This window comes from Micropterus dolomieu, linkage group LG07, assembly GCF_021292245.1.
Source record: "Micropterus dolomieu isolate WLL.071019.BEF.003 ecotype Adirondacks linkage group LG07, ASM2129224v1, whole genome shotgun sequence".
Taxonomy (NCBI): domain Eukaryota; kingdom Metazoa; phylum Chordata; class Actinopteri; order Centrarchiformes; family Centrarchidae; genus Micropterus; species Micropterus dolomieu.
Genome location: NC_060156.1, coordinates 16,972,307 through 16,992,607, shown reverse-complemented (window position 1 = coordinate 16,992,607; position 20,301 = coordinate 16,972,307). Strand labels below are relative to the sequence as shown.

The 20,301-nt window shown below is 40.5% G+C and overlaps 2 protein-coding genes across 8 annotated transcripts in view; one reads left to right on the top strand and one right to left on the bottom strand.

Moving 5' to 3' along the window:
- Positions 1–1,668: 1,668 nt before the first annotated feature.
- On the bottom strand, positions 1,669–8,432 carry LOC123973475. Of its 3 annotated transcripts, none has more exons than XR_006825625.1 (5): positions 8,224–8,432; positions 3,979–4,284; positions 3,576–3,825; positions 3,234–3,357; positions 1,669–3,126 (listed from the first exon to the last, which is right to left on the bottom strand). XR_006825625.1 is itself a non-coding variant. In XM_046053547.1 (5 exons), the coding sequence occupies exons 1-5, from the start codon at positions 8,291–8,293 to the stop codon at positions 3,078–3,080; spliced, it is 849 nt and encodes a 282-aa protein (XP_045909503.1). In that variant the 5' UTR covers positions 8,294–8,432; the 3' UTR covers positions 1,669–3,077. The 3 variants fall into 3 exon arrangements, 2 of the variants coding, with proteins under 2 accessions (XP_045909503.1, XP_045909505.1); XM_046053547.1 differs by having other exon boundaries at positions 3,576–3,875; XM_046053549.1 differs by having other exon boundaries at positions 3,585–3,875.
- Positions 8,433–8,823: 391 nt separating this feature from the next.
- Positions 8,824–20,301, top strand: part of LOC123973455 (amyloid-beta A4 protein-like) — a 17,910-nt gene continuing 6,432 nt past the window's right edge. The window contains exons 1-13 of one of the 5 annotated variants that reach the window (XM_046053501.1): positions 8,825–9,089; positions 12,317–12,484; positions 12,611–12,740; positions 12,840–12,952; positions 13,451–13,641; positions 13,733–13,974; positions 14,128–14,295; positions 16,388–16,521; positions 16,655–16,729; positions 18,473–18,631; positions 18,761–18,889; positions 19,052–19,151; positions 19,984–20,051. In XM_046053501.1, coding sequence (XP_045909457.1) covers positions 9,030–9,089; positions 12,317–12,484; positions 12,611–12,740; positions 12,840–12,952; positions 13,451–13,641; positions 13,733–13,974; positions 14,128–14,295; positions 16,388–16,521; positions 16,655–16,729; positions 18,473–18,631; positions 18,761–18,889; positions 19,052–19,151; positions 19,984–20,051 — 1,737 coding nt within the window. In that variant the 5' untranslated portion in view covers positions 8,825–9,029. Of the gene's footprint in view, positions 9,090–9,298; positions 9,434–12,316; positions 12,485–12,610; positions 12,741–12,839; positions 12,953–13,450; positions 13,642–13,732; positions 13,975–14,127; positions 14,296–16,387; positions 16,522–16,654; positions 16,730–18,472; positions 18,632–18,760; positions 18,890–19,051; positions 19,152–19,983; positions 20,052–20,301 lie in introns of those variants that run through there. The other 4 variants (XM_046053498.1, XM_046053496.1, XM_046053499.1 and 1 more) reach the window with 4 other exon arrangements.

Genomic DNA, 20,301 nt, shown 5'->3' with positions numbered 1-20,301 from the left:
TAGCGCAGCATGTATCTGGCTGCTTAAAGATGTGTGTCTGTCTGTTACAGTTCATACAGTTCAATAAAGAAAAAAAAGGGAAATGAAACAAGGAAATCAGGATCTCAGTTTTGCACATTACTTTTTCCATTAATTACCTGGCTGAATAACATGAACTTATTTTGAAAATATTTACAAAAACGGAATATTACTTGCCTGACTCCACCTGCAGGTGGATCACAGACTTCCTGAGAGACAGGAAGCAGCACGTGAAGATAGGAAAACATGTCTCTGACTCCAGGACCATCAGCACCGGTTCCCCTCAAGGCTGTGTTCTTTACCCTCTGCTCTTCTCCCTGTACACAAACAGCTGCACCTCTAGTCTGTCAAGCTCCTGAAGTTTGCGGACGACACCACCCTCATTGGGCTCATCTCTGGTGGAGATGAGTCCGCCTACAGGTGGGAGATTGACCATCTGGTGACCTGGTGCAGCCAGAACAGTCTAGACCTCAACGCTCTGAAGACAGTGGAGATGGTCGTGGGTTTTAGAAAGAGCCCAGTCCCACCCTCCCCCATTATCCTGGATGACTCCCCAGTTGCCACTGTGGACTTCTTCCGCTTCCTGGGCACCTTCATCTCCCAGGACCTCAGGTGGGAGCTGAACATCAACTCCCACACCAAGAAGGCCCAGCAGAGGATGTACTTCCTGCGGCAGCTGAAGAAGTTCAGCCTGCCAAAGACAATAATGGTGCACTTCTACACTGCCATCATCGAGTCCATCCTCAACTCCTCCATCACCATCTGGTACGCTGCTGCCACTGCCAGGGACAACGGCAGGCTGCAGCGTATCATTCGCTCTGCAGAGAAGGTGATTGGCTGCAATCTTCCATCACGTCAGGACTCTGAGGCAAGCAGGAAAGATTGCAGAGGCTGGAGTCCATCAGGACCAAAACCTCTCGCCACAAAAACAGCTTTTTCCCATCTGCAGCTAGCCTCATTAACAAGGCCCGGGCCCCCCACTGACACTCCCCCCTTTCAAATAATCCAAATTTCTCTGCACATGTAAATATCAATTAATTTCATATCTGGCACAAACTTGCCACATTGCACATATTTGTTGTTAATTGTTAATCGTTGTTGTTTTATTGTTATTTTTCTTTTTTATATTGTCAATTTATATATTTATGTACAAAATATCATCTTCCGTTACAATATGTCTGCACAATACAAACCCGGAATAATGCACATGTAAATATCTGCCGCATTGTTCTTTCTCTGCAAATAGTTGTATTATTTTTCTCTATTCTTTTATTACTCTTATATAACTTACATTTGTTTATTCCATATTTATATATTTTTACATCTATTTATGTCAACTATATTTTTGTATATGTGTAGCACCTTAGAACCAAAGCAAATTCCTTGTATGTGTAAAACACTTGGCAATAAAGCTCCTTCTGATTCTGGTATTGCGACATATCTGAGCCGATTTCAGGTAGATAATGTGGATCACAATGAACAAATCTCTTTGTCATATTGTTACTGTGTTATTGTTATTCTAAACGTGTTGCTGATGAATGTAGCCAAATTTACTCCAGCTCCACAAAAAGAAGGGAATTTGTTACCTGCATACTCTCCATTCAGTCTCAACATGCTGGATACTGAAAAAAATGCTGGATATAATACTGGTACCCTGTTGCCAACATTATAGCGTGCCAGCCTGTTTTATTGTCTATGGTGCCAGCTAAGTTTTAATAGCTATATGGTTTTGCAGTTAAGCACACATCAAATCAATTTAAAAAGAAAGTAAGCACAAGTGACAATAATGACAGGATACAAAATGACAATGAATTCTCAACAAGAACCCCCAAAAGGAAATGGTACAAAAAGACTTAAGGGGTTATGTGGGTTAAAGGGTTCTTCAGTTTTTCTTTCGTCAGCAAAGCATTTTCAAGGTTGCTTTCATTTTCACCCTTTGTTGACACTGAAAAAGTCCACACATTTCCTCACTTCCAGCTTGCTTAAGATTTAGTGTGCTCTCCTGTTTGCAGTTACAGAAGCAAGGCTGGTGATCAAACCCAGAACATGGGACCAGCAATATGTTTCACAGTTCCCACAGTTCAGCAACATCTTTTTAGACCAGAAAAAAATAAAAAAAATGTCTTTAAAAAGAGTCTCTGGCTTTTAGGTTTTCCAGGTAGAGATCCTTTTTGGTGTTATGCCTCTTGAATGTCACAAAAGTGCCACGGGGGCTCCCTCTAAACCTTGATGAACTATATACGTACATATATACATTTATTTACAAAATTGAAACAAATCAGGCATATCAAGAAAATCCAGCATAAGCAATACACCACAAATACAGTTGCAGAAAAACGTACCCTAAAAGGAGATCACAGTAGCTAGTCACCCTAGTCACATACATTTTATACACATTCCTTAAACATCTAAATGCAAATGGACAATGCATTGAGGTGGTACTGGGCTAGATGAAAATAACATTTACGGTAATAAAGGCTACATGACAACAGCTTTTAAAATAGTTCACCCCAGAATTCTAACTTTTATCCGTTGTCCATTCTTTTCTCACATCTAAATTATGGCACTCACAGTGCTAACCATCAATGTACATTTCATGAATAAAGGGCTCAGTTTTATGCTGTATTTCTGTAATGAAGGATGTTTAGAACTTGTAGATTGAAAAGAATAATGCACTGTGGTAACAACATAACCTACATTAAGTATATGGGAGTCTGAATCAGTTTAACTTCATTGTGCGTTCAGAAAACAGACAATTAATCAAAGAATGCAGTTATTCTGACTGAATTTTAATAGGAATAGAGTTACCTGTCACTTCATCATGTTCATATCATAAAGGGCAATCTTTTTAACTGAATTGCAAGCAAAGAAGATGATCCATTAAAGCTCACAAAATGGACGGACGTCCTTTTCAGACACTCAACATTCCATGAGTGGCGTGAACACAGGATGCAACCTGCCCGTAAACGGTCTCTGTGGGCATGATGCCACATCCATGACTAACCACCATTTGATGGAAAGTGATCTCACATTGCCACACTGGAGTTTGTCTTGTGTGTTTAGCAGTAGGAGTTGTCAGCCCCTGCTTCTCTTGTCCTCCGTGAACTCCTTCATCAAAGACAAAAGATATCGTAAGATCTCAGAATTCACCTGAGACACACGGATAAGTAAATCTGGTAGCTGCTTGATTTAACAACTGCAATAATAAAACTTACGTTGAGGATTTCCGACGGCGCCACAAGTACAGGCACAATCCAAGCACCAACATAATGGAAATTACTTTAAAGTATCGCATCTTATAGTTTGGTTTTCCGTTTTTTTCATGACTTTGAGACTTTTCTGGAAAATAATGAAAATTGCAAAAAGATGACATTGCAAATAACTAAATTATTAGTTTTAACTAATGACTGTCACATCCTAAACAATATTTTATTTTTTAAGATGTTTTTAGAATTTTAGTTTTTTGAATTGCTGTATCATGATGGCTGCTTAGTTTACAGCTAGTTTTATGATGCTTTTAACGTGGTGTGGTAAATAAATAAAAACATATAGCCTACCGTAGTTACCTGCTGTCCCGCAGTCAGGGCTAATGATAGTTGAAATGCCTTTGGCCTTGACATGACATGTAGGCCTAGGTTCTGACGCTGTCTTGAGTTTAGTGGTGAGTTTGCTGTGGAACTCGTAGCGGCCAGTAGAGACATTCATGAAGTTTGAGTTGATTATGTTGGTTGTGGATGAATTTGTTAGAATCTCTCCATCCAAATTCCACTGAATCTCAGGGTCTCCATAGCGTCCTATTACATCACACTGGAAATCGCCATTCAAGTTGTTGGAGTTATTACAAAGACTGTAGCTCGCTGGTGAGAGATGACTCAAGTTAAAATTGTGCAATATGATACTAGGCTACTGTAAATTCATTCACCAAATGCTGTTGGCATACAAAATGAAAGAATGACTTACCAGCGATGTTTAGATAAACATTTCTTTTTCTGTATTGTTCTTTGTAGTAAAAACGGCAACTGTATTCCCCCTGGTCATCCGCTGTGATGTTGGTTAGGAGAATGGAGCAGTTATTGTTGGTCTCATTCAGAAATGTTTTGCCCCTGTGCTCGTATGTGCCATTGAACTTTGAAACGTTGTTGAACACCGGCATCTTGTTCGGTTGTTCCTTCTGCCACTTAAAGTCTTTGTTGAAATTTATCCCTGAGCAGTTGCATGGCAGAAGGACACTGCCTTTTAAGACTCCTGTGATAGTCTCGTCATCACCTGTAGTAAAAAAAAGGTAAATTGGGATTAGTCCAGTGTGGTGTCCAATATATGTGCATTTGACTCATAACAGTTTAAAATAGCACTGTAGCAGCAGGGCAGAGGGTCAGTGACCTCCTAAGGGGAGAGCAGTGATTGGTGGTTATGTAGGGACTGAACCCTTCTATAGAATTTGACCTCTAACCCCTTGTTTTGTTACCTCAGAATAGTACTGTACCCTTATATGGGTTGGAGCTTTATTTTGCAGACTCAAACCCCTCTATGGTTCCTAACAGATACCTACACATATCCTATATAAGCTATGTTCGATGTACAGAGAGACAGAGTGGTCATCGGGCTGGGTCACTCTCCAAGCTGCTGCAGAGCTTGTAATTGATGCTGAACTCCTTGATGTAATAAACATTTATGATCAAGAACAGTGTCAAGCGGATTTCTTCTCAACACATCATCGCAGTATTATTGTTCGGACACCACACCAGTTCTCAGACTCTCTTCCAAATATTAGTTTTTAATAGACATTTCTCAGCATATACACTGCAACACATTCAACTTAAAAAATGTAGGTTTCACTGCTTCCTTAAAAACCTGAATAAACTGAACTAAGTGACTTCATGATTTGTGAAACTTATTAAACCAACTAAGTTAAGTCTGTACAAAGATTTTACATGAAGCTGCTCCCACTGACTCTCTTAAATTAGAGGTGTAGAAGGGGACTGAACTGGATAATGACCGTCGTCATGGTTAGAATTGCTTTAATTATTACCAGAAGACATGACTGTGACTTAAAGACACACAACAAGTATATTTTCTTTTAACTGCAAAAAAAAGAGTAAATTTACTCAAGTAGGCTATTTTCCTTTTGCCTATTTCCATTTTACTACTTTATACTTCGTCACTACAATTTAGAGGGTGATATTGTACTTTTTCCATTACTACATTTATTTAACAGAAATGGTGATTAATGACTTTTAGATTAAGATTACACATTAAAACTACATCCAATAAACTAATAAAATACAACACATTGTTAAAGATTAAACCAGTGGTTTCCTTAACACATTTCAAATGTCTATGAGTTTTGAGAGAGAGCGTTTTCCCCTCTAAACTTCTCAGATGGTTTAGTTTAAATAATTGTTTATGGCCCAAAGACGTAAAATTTTCCAATGTTTCTCCAAAACTCCAAACAATGAAAACATCTTTCTAGATCAGCTTGTTGGATTTCTCCCATATCACTCCTCACAACTCCTCAGATTTATCTTGTGAGGGCCCAACACCTAGTTTGGGGACCACTGGACCAAACTAGCTAACTGCATATAAAGAAGAACTAGTTCCACCCGGAAGAGCTACAACAACCAAATGCTGCTTACACATAGATGCATCACTATTAACAATCTAATATGATTATATGTCACAGTAGGGCAGGTTTCAAGAAAGTGTACTTTTATTCCTGATACTTTAAGTATATTTAGCTGATGAAACCTTTACTGAAGATTTTAAATTTAGGACTTTTTTTACATTTGTATTTTTACACTGAGTGTGAGTTCTTCCTCCACTACTGGTTGGCCCTATTTCTGTAGAAACTCAATGTGATTAGTTCAAAATTCTAATTGAATAAAAAAAAAATCCTGTTGTAATCCTACAACGAGGAAATTCAGTGTTACAGCAGCAGCAGCAGGGCATAGTGTAAAAGTACAAGAAGAGTTGAGCGAACTCTTAGCAGTATATTTAGCCTATTCAACTCATTATTTCAAGTCAGAAGAAGTCATGCTTATAAGTTCTGAAGTAGATGAAAACTAGATTAACTAAATGAATAAGACCTATTTGCACTACATTTATTATTAAAGATTCCTGATAGTTTTGTGGTGTACTTAACTCTCTGTATAACAATAACAACCCTCACCTTTTACCTCCTTACAATATAAGTCATGTAGCACTGATTGGGCAAACGGACAAATACAAACACCCCACGGTCTACTTTAATTCTCTGATTCTATCTTTTACTTTTTGGTGCTTTTGCTAACGGCTGTTATTTCAACCCTCCCTTTTCTGTATGTGTGTTAACTGCAGAAGCCCCTTATATTTACTTATATATATTTACATTCCCCGCGACCCTGTGCGCAGGATAAGCGGTTGACGATGGGTGGATGGATGGATATTTTGGGCGTTTGCTGTCAGGGCCCCGAGGCTCTGGAACAGCCTGCCCGAGGAAATCAGGTCGGCTGAGTCAGTGAACTCTTTTAAGTCCCTTCTTAAAACATACTTTTATAAGAGAGCCTTTCCCGATCTTATTTGACTTTATTTTATCCCTTTTATTTTATTGTATTTTACTGATTTTATATTAAATTTTCATGCTCTTATCTTTTTTTGTATTATTCTTTACACTTGTTAAAGCACTTTGTAACTTGTTTTTGAAAAGTGCTCTACAAATAAGGATTATTATTATTATTATTATTATTTACATTACAATCACACAATGTTATAAACTAAATCATTCCCTTCATTCTACCAATTGCTGTGTTATTCTGACATGACCCAATCTGATAACTCTGATCCTTTCCAGTGTGATTTGTTGTTCAAACATGACCACACAACCACTCCTAGTTAGAAGTTGCAGACACTTACTTTGTTTGTCCTCTTCAAGTAGTGCATGAGGAAAGAAACCAAATGAAGGAAACAATGTGAAAACATAGACCTAAATATTGCTCCATACCTGCTGACGTCAAACAAATAAAATAGTTTGGGTTCAAACAAGAAGAAAAGGCTTTTTTGGTGTCATTTAGAAAGATTATGGACAATCTTGCTGCTTTTTCACTGAAGCCCAAACCTTGTTTTGTAGAAAACTGATAAGTATAGGGTGTATAAATACATTTAAATGACACTGATACATTTACTATATATAAAATGTCTTCAATTAGCTTTTACTCTGTAAAATGGTAATCACATGGAATAAGACTTGAAGGTATATTTATACAATCAAATCCTAGCACATGTGGATTTAAGGCATACCACCACACAGTCACACTGATGAATTATGGATTATATTGTCTCATTTCAGTTTGATGCATGGCTCTAACAACTTTAAACAACTCAGCGGATACCGTGTTGTTAATGTGAGAACACTTTTCCCCCAACATAGTCCAAAGATGCACGAAACACAAAACATGTAGCATGAATTTAAACAATAGAATCGTCCAAGTCATCAACTTAACCAAGAATCAATATCCATATCAGTACACCTGAACACGTTCCATTAATAACTTGTCACCTTACTCCACAAGAAAGCCCTGACCTGACCTCTAAAAGTCCCTCTTCTTGTTTTAACCCCATATTTAAATGCCCATACCATGGTTTGCTGCATTGATGTGGCTAAAAGACTTCCATTCATATGGCAGGTTTATTACCAGAGCAGCTGCTGCTTCTGTAAACAGTGTATACACATAAACAAGCCTATGTTAAAACTTATATTTATGAACCCCTGTAGCATAATTGTCAATTGATTGTTTGGAGGAATTTAATTATTGAAGTGTTGTTAAATGTGTTTCTTCTTTGAAGGTCCTATAATTTGGCACTGAATGTCTTACAAGAGCTGAAAGAGGAAACAAATTTGCGTCATGTGGTTTCAGTAATGGGGATCTGAGATGGACTGTCATAGCAAATCTTGTCATAAAACTGAATTTAACTCCCCCACAGGCCTAAACATATAGAGACAAATAATCAATCACATAGGCATGTAGCTATAAACAGCAAATCCAACATGTTGATGACGCTAAAAATAAAAGCCAGTGTTGCAATACAGGGGAACACCAAAAGTTTCATGTAGACTTGTGTCATCAGGCCATGTATGACACATTTATCTGTGATTATTCTGCAGTAGCCTATGCTATATAAGCATTTACAATTATAAGCCTTCAGAAAGATCAGAGGCAGACTCTTACTTACCTGAGACAATTAACACCATAAGCATGCTCAGGAAAGTCCGCATGTTGCGCTCCGCGGGGGGAAGAAACATAATCAATATGTGTCTCGAAGAAGGACGGATTATTATAGCCAAGTAGACTACTAATCGCTCCGTGGCGTGTTACTGTTGATTACATTTAAAGATCGATAGTTAAAATCACAGCCGGTGAACAGGTCAGCGAACCGGTAGGCTACACGTCTGTCTTCATTGAGTCTTGTGAGGAAAAGTGAAACCGTGCGTGGGCAGCCGTTGGTCTAACTTTCCGGATTATCGTCATGATAAAGGGAAATTAGTGATTGCATAGTCACAGAGAAATCCGACTCCCACTGAGGACAACAGAAACTGTATTAACCAAAGTTTAAAGTTCAGCTATGCAGAACATTTCTGACTTAGGCTATACAGACAGACATAACACAACAAAGGCTTTGTAACCTACTCAACATTATTTTATTCAGTGTTATATAGGCTTATATATTGAGTCACTGTAGGCAAGCATTTTTTGGAATTACCAGAGGCTCAAGTGAAATGTGTTTACGCGCGCGCACACACACACACACACACACACACACACACACACACACACACACACACACACGCTCCTCCGCCCCCATCCAACGTCGGGAGCTAAACAGGAACAGGGAGGGATCACCGGGATCGGGATCAGAACACTTCAGCCGCCGCTACAGTCTATGGTCGACACATATCACCAGCTGCTTTAACGTTATTATTATTTTTCTAACTGAAAAATCGTGAACATAACGGGGGTGCTGGATACCGGGAGGACAGCATGGGGGAGCACACTGCGTGTTTGCTGTTACTGGTGGCGACCTTGACGCTTTCATCCGAGGTGAGTACAACGGAGAAATCTGGGCTGTGGGAGAGTGTCACCGAGCCCGATCCCTTTCTCCACTCCCCGGCGGGCCTGTTAGCTACAGCGGGCATCGAACGCACCACAGAGCCAACCGCCGTGTCAAATCTGAATAATGACGTGAAAAAAAAAATAACGGTTAAAATGTTAACGCACAGTAACGTTACTGGGTGGGTTATAACGTCCCACTGAAGGCTATGTAACAGCTACAACCGTGCGGCTACCAAAGATAACATTATTAACGGGGCCCTCTCATTGTTTGATCCAATACATTTGTTTTCCCGGACAGTTTTGAACATCTTGTTGTGTGAGAGATATGCCAGGTAGCCTTTACAGTTTACACAGATTTAATGCGTAGAATTAGCAAACCAAATAATGTCAGCAATGCTACCAAGGCCTGCCGTTAGATGTCAGTGATTGACAGCTTGACCCTGCCATGTTGGACATGTTTTGGTTTGTCTTGGGGAGATATTTTTACGCAGCTCTATATAAATATTCTGTTAAAGTAGTTAACGTTAGTCCTTTTATTGCTGACTATAGCGAAGTTAGTGCAGTGAACGGGATCTAGCGAGCTAACGTTAGCGTTAGCTATAGCTTTATTAGTCCATAATTACATGGATTGGCTTGGCAACTGCTACAGCCTAACATAACGTCGTATGCGTCAGTTTGCTCCGTTTAAAATCTTTCAAAGTACAGTCACCCGCTGTATCTGATACGTACAACACGAGCAGTTAAGCGTTGATGTGAATAACCTAGGCCCTTTGATACCCACGGATGTTTTTAGCAATGGTGATGTGTAGTGTTAGTTGGTGCTCCTGCGTCGACCTGGCCCGCTTGGTCCAGTCCAGCAGCCTTGTTGTTGCAGCTGCAGGGTGGTGATATTGCTGAGGAGAATGGAAAAAGGATGCAGCCTTTTTTTAGTTTGACACAAGCAAGATGGCGCCTACAGCTTGCTGCTGTGCTGGACCAGAGAGAAATACTCAGCTTAGGACCAGCTAGAAATAGAACCTGCATTGTAATCATATACAGTCTATGATTGTAATATGCAAATCGTAAGTGATATATTATACTGCTGGTTTGTTCATTACCATGCTGTATTTAGGAGCGCACATAACTAACAAAACACCCATTATAGTTTTCAAACCAAACCCCTGCGTGCTGCAGTGAAACATGTCTATACAGAAGTATGATGCAGGACATTAATGTGATGTAGCATTCAAGACCTTTCACACGAATATCACCACATGCCATGGCTGTGATTGTCCTGAGATGCTATAGCTGTACTATTTGAGTGGGACTTTTGTAGCATCTTATGTTTCCATGTTTGCATAGAGTTTTTTATTATACTTTTATTTAACCAGAAGAAACTAATTGAGATTAAAAATTTATACAAGGTTACGGACATCAGAACATAATAACAAAATATTAAAAACATATAGCAATTTACAGTGGGAATAAATAGTAAGTTACTAGGTCATTAAACATAAAAATTTCTTAAATATTCACCACAAATAATCAACAACAAGGATCATCCAAGTAATCAATCACAACATCTACAGCCAGACTTGCCAGCCTCCGAGTCATTTAAAAGTACTTTATAAGCAACCAGTAAAACCATATAATATACAGTATACAGGAAGTTGATTCCAAGCCAAGGGGGCAGCATACTTAAATGACCCCTTTTCCAAATTCAGTCCGGACTTGAGAGACAGATAGTAGTGATAAGTCCTCAGAACGAAGACAGTTTCTTCCCTGGTTCAAAATGATATGTGTGGTGAGATTTGTTTTGTAGCTTAGCCACTGTGTTTGCTGTGTATTTTCTGTGCTGCATGTTGTTCAGGCTCCAGGCTTGAGTCACGATAAAAGGAGTCACACAGGCCCTGCAGCAGCAATGCCTAGATGTGAAAACCTGTCTGCACTGTCAAGGCCTACTGCCACACTCCCAAGGCCTACTGCCACACTCCCCTATAGTCAAACAGGAGTGTTTTTGAGCTTTGGTCAGACTGGTTATCTCAGTGTAACCCTACACCAATAAACACATGAACAAGGAACTAGATTTGAAGGACTTTAGCCAGTGATATGTGGAGTGAACAACTGCACACGGACTGATAGACTCAGACTTTATTTGAAGAACAAGTTGGTAGGTGTTAGGACCACTGCTCTTGACTGATTCCACCCATCACACATTTTATATATTCTGTAGCCTGTAATTCTTATAAACATTTCTTTAACAATCCCTGAGTTGGTTCACGCACTGACTGCTTACTCCTGCAGTTGGTATTTTTCTATTGTACTGTTTTGGTTCGAACAGAATGAAAAAGATGGAAATGCCATATGATGCAAGGCACTCAAATAAAATAAATGAATTTGACATTTAAATAAATTATGGATAACATTATGCAACGGGTTGATAAGGTGATCTATCTCGTTCTGACTCCCAGGAGGCTAATGTTACGCAGATATTCACAGGCAAACATAGCATTTAGTCAGAATTAGTCATTTAAAGATTGGCAGCAGATGGCTTGGTGGCTAAGAGTATTGTCAGCTTGCAGCATCAGTCTTTTTTGATATCTGCCAGAAAAATAGAAGGCCCAGAAGGCGAGACACACCAAGACATCCTCCAATTGTTTCCCCAAATACAAAGGAAGGAAAAACTGTAAGTGCTGATGGCTATGTCCAATGGAAAGTAGAATGCCAACACCAGTTCAGTTGAAAGAAGAGGTTGTTTGCATCTCATATTCACTCCCAGCTGGATTTTAGTATCCTGTGGTTCACTAAGTTTTTCTACTCATTGCTATAATGTGGTCTTCCCGACACTCTCATTGCACTTTCTCTAATGTTGGAAATGAATAAAACGTCATAAGACAGGCGAACAAAGGGCACATGTGCGGCCCCGTGCCTGTAATGCTTAGCTCTCTGGCTTATGGGCTCAGAGGGATGAAACGGAGTGTCTTTCCCTGCTTAGGCATAAAGTAGTAGTCATATAATAACTTGTAGTGGTATGGAGTAATTTAAAGAGGCATTTATCCTTGTGATTCACTAATCCCGGTACAGTATACAGAGACAGATGTATTTGAAATGAAGCAGAATAAACTGAGAGGGGCTAAATACCCATAAGCTGCAGGAGATATTTATGGTTAAGCTATACTTAAGCAAGTTTGGTCCAATTAATCTTTGCTGTTCTGTCTTTAACCTTGTCTGTCCAGGTGCCTGCTGATGACTCTGTGGGTTTGCTAAATGAGCCGGCGGTGGCCATGTTCTGTGGGAAGCTCAACATGCACATCAATGTGCAGAGTGGCAAATGGGAGTCTGACCCCTCTGGCACTAAAAGCTGCATCGGCACCAAGGAGGGCATCCTGCAGTACTGTCAAGAGGTATTTAAACAGAGTGAGACAGCAATGCAGAGACAGAGAAACAGACAGGGACGGAGGGACAGCACGTACACATGAAGGCAGATAACATAGAAAGAAAGAACATAAAAATCTCTCACCTTTCTTCAGGTGTACCCAGAGTTACAGATCACAAATGTTGTGGAGGCCAACCAGCCCGTCAGCATCCAGAACTGGTGCAAGAAAGGCCGCAAGCAATGCCGCAGTCACACACACATCGTGGTGCCGTACCGCTGTCTGGGTAAACAGTTTTAATCACCCAGGTGCATGTTACTAAGTTTGTTTGCGTGTGTGGATATGCTGAATACTTTTAATGAGGGAAGGCATGTTTATGTTGCAGTTGGGGAGTTTGTGAGCGACGCCCTGCTCGTTCCTGACAAATGCAGGTTCCTTCACCAGGAGCGCATGGACCAGTGTGAGAGCCACCTGCACTGGCACACGGTAGCGAAAGAGGTGAGGACAGACAATAACACAACATTCAGCGTCACTGCATGAATTTAATATATCGTATATTGTGCTTCCAAAATCATTATATCTGGTGGTGGCTTTTTTTCTACTTCTTCCTTTTCTGTCTGGTCCTCTGTAGGATGACTCAGCACTCCTTAATTTCACCTCACCCCTGCTGTCAACTTTCTTTGCCACTTTCTTCTGATTTGTTTGCCTTTTTTTTCTCGTTCCTTTCCGATTGTTCATTAATGTACTGTCACCCACGAAGATAATTAACTGTCAAACATTGATTTTGTTAAACTTATGTTAATAAATAATAAATAATCTATGCATCAATGCAGTGGGTCCACAGTCCCCAAGGGTTACTACAATATGCTCTTATGGGCCATATCCTTATAAAACGATTGAATGTTGTGTGGTTTCATTTTGGTTGTTTATACACGGGTGTTAAAAGCCATTTAGGCACTGCAGGAAGTTATGATTAATGTCTGTTATTAAAATTAGTCCTGCGGAGACCGCTCCATGAATCTTCACGACTACGGGATGCTGTTGCCATGTGGTATCGACCGTTTCCGAGGCGTGGAGTTTGTCTGCTGCCCGGCTGAGGCGGAGCAAGATGCGGATAGCACAGAGCTAGAAGGGGAGGAGTCAGACGTCTGGTGGGGCGGGGCTGAGACCGATTACTCCGATAACGGGTATCGTCACGCGCACACATTCATCGCTGTTTGTCCAGTCTGATGTACGCGCACGTTGATATGTAGACTGAACCAACCGCTCTCCCCGCAGCATGTCGCGCCCGGCAGACACAGAGCCCGCTGCTGCGCAGGACGATGAGGACGCGGACGAAGAGGCGGACGAAGAGGCGGACGCTTTTGAACGGGATGAGAACGGAGATGGCGATGAAGATGACGAAGGGGAGGAAGATGAAGACGTTAACGATGAACGGGATAGCGATGAGCGCAACGCTAACGTCGCCATGACAACCACCACCACCACCACCACTGAATCAGTTGAGGAAGTCGTTCGAGGTAAGAAATCGACACACAGATTTAGTGTCGTCTGATGTTTTGTTGTTTATGTTAATGTAACTTTTATGTTTTCCATGAAATTCAGAAGCGCTCGTTTTGCATTCCTTTTAATTTGAAATGTCGTTTGCGTTTGCCTGTGTGTACATGTCTCAGCCGTTTGTTGGGCTCGTGCTGAGTCAGGCCCGTGTCATGCCATGCTGGAGCGTTGGTTCTTCATACCTGAGAAGGGCCGCTGTGCTCCCTTCTTGTTTGGGGGCTGTGGGGGCAACAGGAATAACTTTGAGTCGGAGGAGTACTGCCTAGCTGTCTGCAGCAGCTCGCGTAAGTCCCAGGGTTGGAGCCGTCTGAACCCTGAAGCGTCCATGAGCCTGGTTTCTGTCCTCAGGCTGCTGCAGATTGTCTCTCTGTCTCATTCTCTTTCTCTGTCTCTCCCTGTCCTGAGTGTCTGATGGCTCTTAACCACTCGGAGCACTGACAAGTGGATCTTGTTTTGAGTATTCTGTGATTATTTCTCTGCAACATTAAAACCCATTTTTGATTGGAAAGGAAAAGTAGTGAAGACGAGAAAGATGGAAGGCCATGAAATCACTCATCTCCCTGGAGCAACATGATTATGTTTGTGTATGTTTCATGGAAAGCAAAGAAAATGTCTTCAAATTTGTGGAAAAGATAAAGCAAACTGGTAGTCCTTGGCTTAAGCAATAATGCTGATGATTTTCCATGTTTGTCTTATTATATTTTATTCTTATGAAATCAACAAATCCAATGAAAAGACCAACAGTGCTTTAGTCTGTCTCTCAATACCTCCTTGTTTGTAGCTCTCCAGTCTATTACCATTCCTTCCAAGAGAAGATGTAAATCTTTAAAAATTGGTCACAAATATATGGTTTGGAAAGGCTCTGTTATTTCCTCAAATACCGTAGTTAAGCACTGTAGTTTTTAGCTACTGCTACTTAAACAGGGGGCGGCGCAGTGGTGCAGTGGTTAGCACTGTCGCCTCACAGCAAGAGTTCTCTCCAGGTGCTCCAGCTTCCTCCCACTGTCCAAAGACATGCAGACTAGGTAGATTGGTGACCCTAAATTGTCTTTAGGTGTGAGTCTGACTGGTTGTTTGTCTATGTGTGGCCCTGCGATGGACTGGCGACTTGTCCAGGGTGTACCCCACCTTTCCCCCGATGGCAGCTGGGATTGGCTCCAGCCCCCGCGACCCTGTATGCAGGATAAGCGGTTGACGATGGATGGATACTTAAACAGGAGTAAATAGTGTCTTTTGCGATTAACACACATTTGGTTCTGTAGTTAGCATTTGCAACAACCAGTATGATCAATGTGGGATATACTTAAAAACTAAACCACAGTGCCCATGTTCATCAGACAGAAGGAACATGTCACACAGTACAACAGTGTAGCACAGTGATGTGTTTTTTAAATGTTTTTTGGCAAAGAGGAATAAGCTACACTTACAGTATGATCATCGATGGTGTTGGTCTTTTCTTGGGGTTTGTTGACAGTAAGATGAATACAGATTATCACCACCTGTATCCTTTGAGAAGCTTCGAGACCAGCCGTTTTACCATCAACAGAGTCAGTAGTTGAACTGATGACGTTTGAACATTGTAGTGAAAGAAAGATTAAAAGAAAAAATGTAAAGACAAATAGATCAGGCGAGTGTCCCTGTTGGAGAGCAGCCATGACGCTCTAGTAGTCACTGACTTCAAAACAATTCTGTTACTCATTTCTAACCAGTAACACTAACTGATACTTCTTACAGCATGTGGACGAGGCAGCGTAAATACTGAACCTTGACTCTCAGTGTGCGTTTGCATGCATGTCTGTACACACGTGTGTTTGCATGCCTTGCAGTCGTGAGGTCTTGTGCCTGATGCTGTTGCTGCAGCTCTGTAGTGGTCTGACCTGGCAGCTGTTGGACTGCGTGTTGAAGTGTTGTGATGTATGTATGTGAATGGGGGAGGGGTGTTGTTAAAGGTTAGTGGGTTGATTTGCCGTTTCCACTCAGTAAAGCGTCACACTCCTCAGTGGTGCGGCCTCTGCCCTTATCCTGGCTCGGCACTTTCCATCTTATCTCCAGGCCCCCACATTAAATGAAGACATCTGCACGACACTTGTACTGGGAAATTAATCACCCTTTGTCCCCTGATAACCTGTGTGTCTTTTATACCATTATTTGTGTTTATATTACAATTATTCCTAACATATTGTATGTTTTTAACACACTTGTTCTTCTTGTCTTTTCATTGAAAACTGCTGTTTATGTGTGTTGAGCCGAAATACTGAAACTACTACTGTTTAATGTTGCCTCTAAGGAAAGCATTATGGGTTTCAGACACTTTCATTTACCTTACATGCATCCTCATATATTCTCCCCTGCACTCTATATATTTAATACCTCCAGTGCCCACCATGGCCCCCAGTCCTCCAGATGCCATGGATCGGTACCTTGAATCACCTGGGGACGTCAGCGAACACTCTGATTTCCAGAAGGCCAAGGAAAGCCTCGAGGCCAAACACCGCGAAAGAATGTCTCAGGTACGTTTGCATGTCAGGGGTTAACATTTCTCCCTCTTAAGGTGTCCAAATGTCTCATCTGTCATGACAAAGCCTGCATTTGTCATTATGTAATGGTTGCTTTTGTCCCTGACGTGATACTCTTCATGTCCAGGTGATGAGGGAGTGGGAAGAGGCTGAGCGGCAGGCCAAGAGCCTTCCTCGCGCTGACAAGAAAGCTGTCATCCAGGTAGGATACTCACCACCACATCTTATATATTGGTGTAGATCTTTTTACCATCATTTGTAAATGTCAAAGTTGTTTGTTATGACGATATTTGTGTTCCATTAACTTCGCCAAAATTACTGAAAAGTCAGTGTATGACCAAACCAATCCTTCAGATTTAATGGGATTGTGACTGTGAATATGGAGCGATACGGAGCTGTAGTTAATTATACAGCGGTAGAGGACTATTAATCTTCACCCATGCCTCCTTCACCTGTCAACAGTGGCATGTTGTGCTTCGGATTCCTTTGCCAACTTATTGCTCTGCTGGCTGATATAACCCACAAGATTTGATTGGATACATTTATGTATGTAGATGAGTCATCAAAAATATGTTAACATTTTACAGGACGAGAAAATAGTGATTTTAAAAATAAAAACAAATGTATATTTGACATGCATTAAAATAATTGAACTATGAACACAAGGGTTGGGCGTCTATCGGCGATGGATGACAGACATCACGACATTGAGCCGGCATCGTGATTGTAAAATCTCAAATTTTCACATTATACCACCCTGTGAAATCCCTTATCACGGCAGCAGCTGAGCCGCACGTTGGCTTATTTAATGACGTAGCCTATCAAACAACTGAAAACAGCATCCGTACCCTGTGTGGTCACTGTTGCTTTACCTGGTCCGTGCGTAAAATATCCACCGCGACTTGTAACGTAAGTTAATAGTCTACCATTTTTTTTACCGAGTGAAGTCTGTGCGAGAACACATGCACATAAGACGACTGCACATAAGACCCCCGCGCACCCAATGACATCGTCCATCCCAATGTTTCATTGTAGTATGTTTCATTAATTTTGTCAACATTGCCCAACCCTATTGCACACAGGGATACAGGATTAGAACTTGGAAATTTTATTTTTTATTTCACAGTGTGTTTAGTATCAATTATTAACATGATAATCACTAAAACCAATAATGAAAACCATTGATATGATATAGGGCTGGGCAATTAAACAATAATGATAATTATCGCAATATAAATTTCCTTAATAACAATATAACAAATGTTCAGTATATCGTCAATAAATGTTTGATTAAATTCATTTGAATCACGAACAAATAAACACCTAATTTTTCTAAGATATTTTAATTTTATTTAGGAAAAGGGACTGAAAAAAGATTTACTAATCACATTTTTTGAATAAAGATTTTATCATAATTGTTTTGAATGTTCTGACTCAGATTTGTGAAGTGATCCACTGTTTGGCATTAAGTGTTTATTCTGACCATCTGTTTTTTATTTAAATTTTCACTCAGGAGCAAAAATCAGCCTTTAAACTTGAAAGAAATAATGATTTGACATTTAATTATCGATATCGAATGATAACAAATAAACATTTGTTTATTGTGATAACATTTTGGCCATATCGCCCAGCCCTACTATGAAAGAAAACCTGTTTTTTCACTTTTGATTGCATTTTAAAATATAAAGATGTAAAGTAATTCCTTTTATGTCAGAACATGTGCAACTTCAGATAGGAAATGTTAACCTGATTTTAAAGCAAAACAAAAAAGAAACGTGACACAAACGTGATTTTAGCCGCATGATTGCTGGGTGCAGCACAGTGTTTGGTGTTTGGTGAAGCACCCTTTTAAAAACTATACAATAACTGCTTGTATTAATAATCAGATATATAGTGAAAAAGTCATTGTGCCATCTCCTGCATGTAAAATGTACCATATTTGCAGCACTTCCAGGAGAAGGTGGAGGCTCTGGAGCAGGAGGCAGCAGGAGAGAGGCAGCAGCTGGTGGAGACCCACATGGCCCGGGTGGAAGCTCTGCTCAACAGCCGCCGACGCCTGGCTCTGGAAAATTACCTGAGTGCTCTACAGGCCAACCCTCCACGAGTACACACACACACACACACACACACACGTACCACACACTCTGCACTGGCAAGAACTATAAAGAGATTTACATAAAATAAAAACAAGTGTAAAAATCTTACTAACACCACACAACACTGTTACCTTCAGGCTCGTCAGGTGTTGAGCCTACTGAAGAAGTATGTCCGTGCAGAGCAGAAGGACAGGCAGCACACGCTGAAACATTATGAGCATGTCCGCACAGTTGATCCCAAGAAGGCTGCACAGATCCGACCTCAGGTACTGTACCTCACACATATACAGTCAGAACCCTTTAATGTGATGAAAATATTTTAAATTCTTGCAATGGTAAATTCTTAGCATGGCCTAAAATCAAATTCTGTGTTAGGATTAGGATTTCAAAGTTTGACTGGAGCTTCTTCCCCATCTTGTTCGCTTCAGGTTTTGACCCACCTACGTGTGATTGATGAGAGGACAAATCAGTCATTGGGTCTGCTCTACAAAGTGCCAAGTGTGGCGAATGAGATCCACAGCCAAGTCTGTAAGTGTCATTCTTCTTACTAACTGAATGAACAACTTGTTATTCATCTTCATCGTGAGTCATGGTATGAGAATTTATCATTTTGTATCTTTAATGCTATTAAACATTACAGTATCATAAAAATACTTTTTAAAAATCATTATTAATCATTATAAGTAAGCATTTCTTGTATGCAAATAACTACATCCCAGTCAGCAATAAACTATTAAATTTTTTTCGACATGTTTGAATGTTTTCCCCTAAATTCTAGATAGATGAAATTGTGTGAGGGCTAAAACAAATGCCGAAAATCTACTGGTTTCTGCCTCTCAAATGTGAATATTTCTGATGTTCTTTGTCTGTTATGATAGTAAACTGAATATCTTTTGGTTTTGGACCGTTGGTCCTGACAAATTCAGACATTTTAAGATGGGGAATTGTAATTGTGACATTTTAAATGAAACGAATAGTGGGAAAATAATCAGCAGATTAAGCGATAATAGGAATAATCGGTATTAGCAGCTCATGTCAGTATGCTAAGAACATGTACTGGCAGAGTCATGCTGTAATTTAGTGTAGGAGTGTCAGATCAGTCTGTGATGTGTTCATGTTAAAGAGAGATGAGTTTCATGTGAATAATGTGACACTATACTATACAGACTTAATAAAGTAGTGAGGAGGAAGACGAGTTTAACAGCTCGTGTGCTGATAAAACAGCATCTCTACTGTTAGTGTTCAGTAATCAGGACACTGTATATGGACTTCACCTGGCAGCTCACTCCCTCCATTTCTCCCCGCCATCTATCATCATGCTGTGGCTCGCTCACCGTCTCTTTCTCCTCATTCTTCCTAGCTGTTATCATGCAGAGAGTTCAGGCGGAGCTGTCTCAGCAAGTCTCTTCCCTGCAGAGCGATGGGCGGGTGAGTCGAGTTTCACCCACTCACATATGCATGGAGTCTGTCCTGTATAAACTCTCGCATGTATAAATAGAATTCACCCTGTGTCGTACAGTGATGCAAGGCAAAGTTGAACACAACACAGCCATGCACAGAAACAGACTTAGATGCAGTCTTAGTGGATTTAATGCAGAAAGAGCACATAAAATACCAAAAGGGCAGGCTTTTTATCGCTCAGCTGGCCACAGATAGCGGTGATCGGGTAAAGTGAATG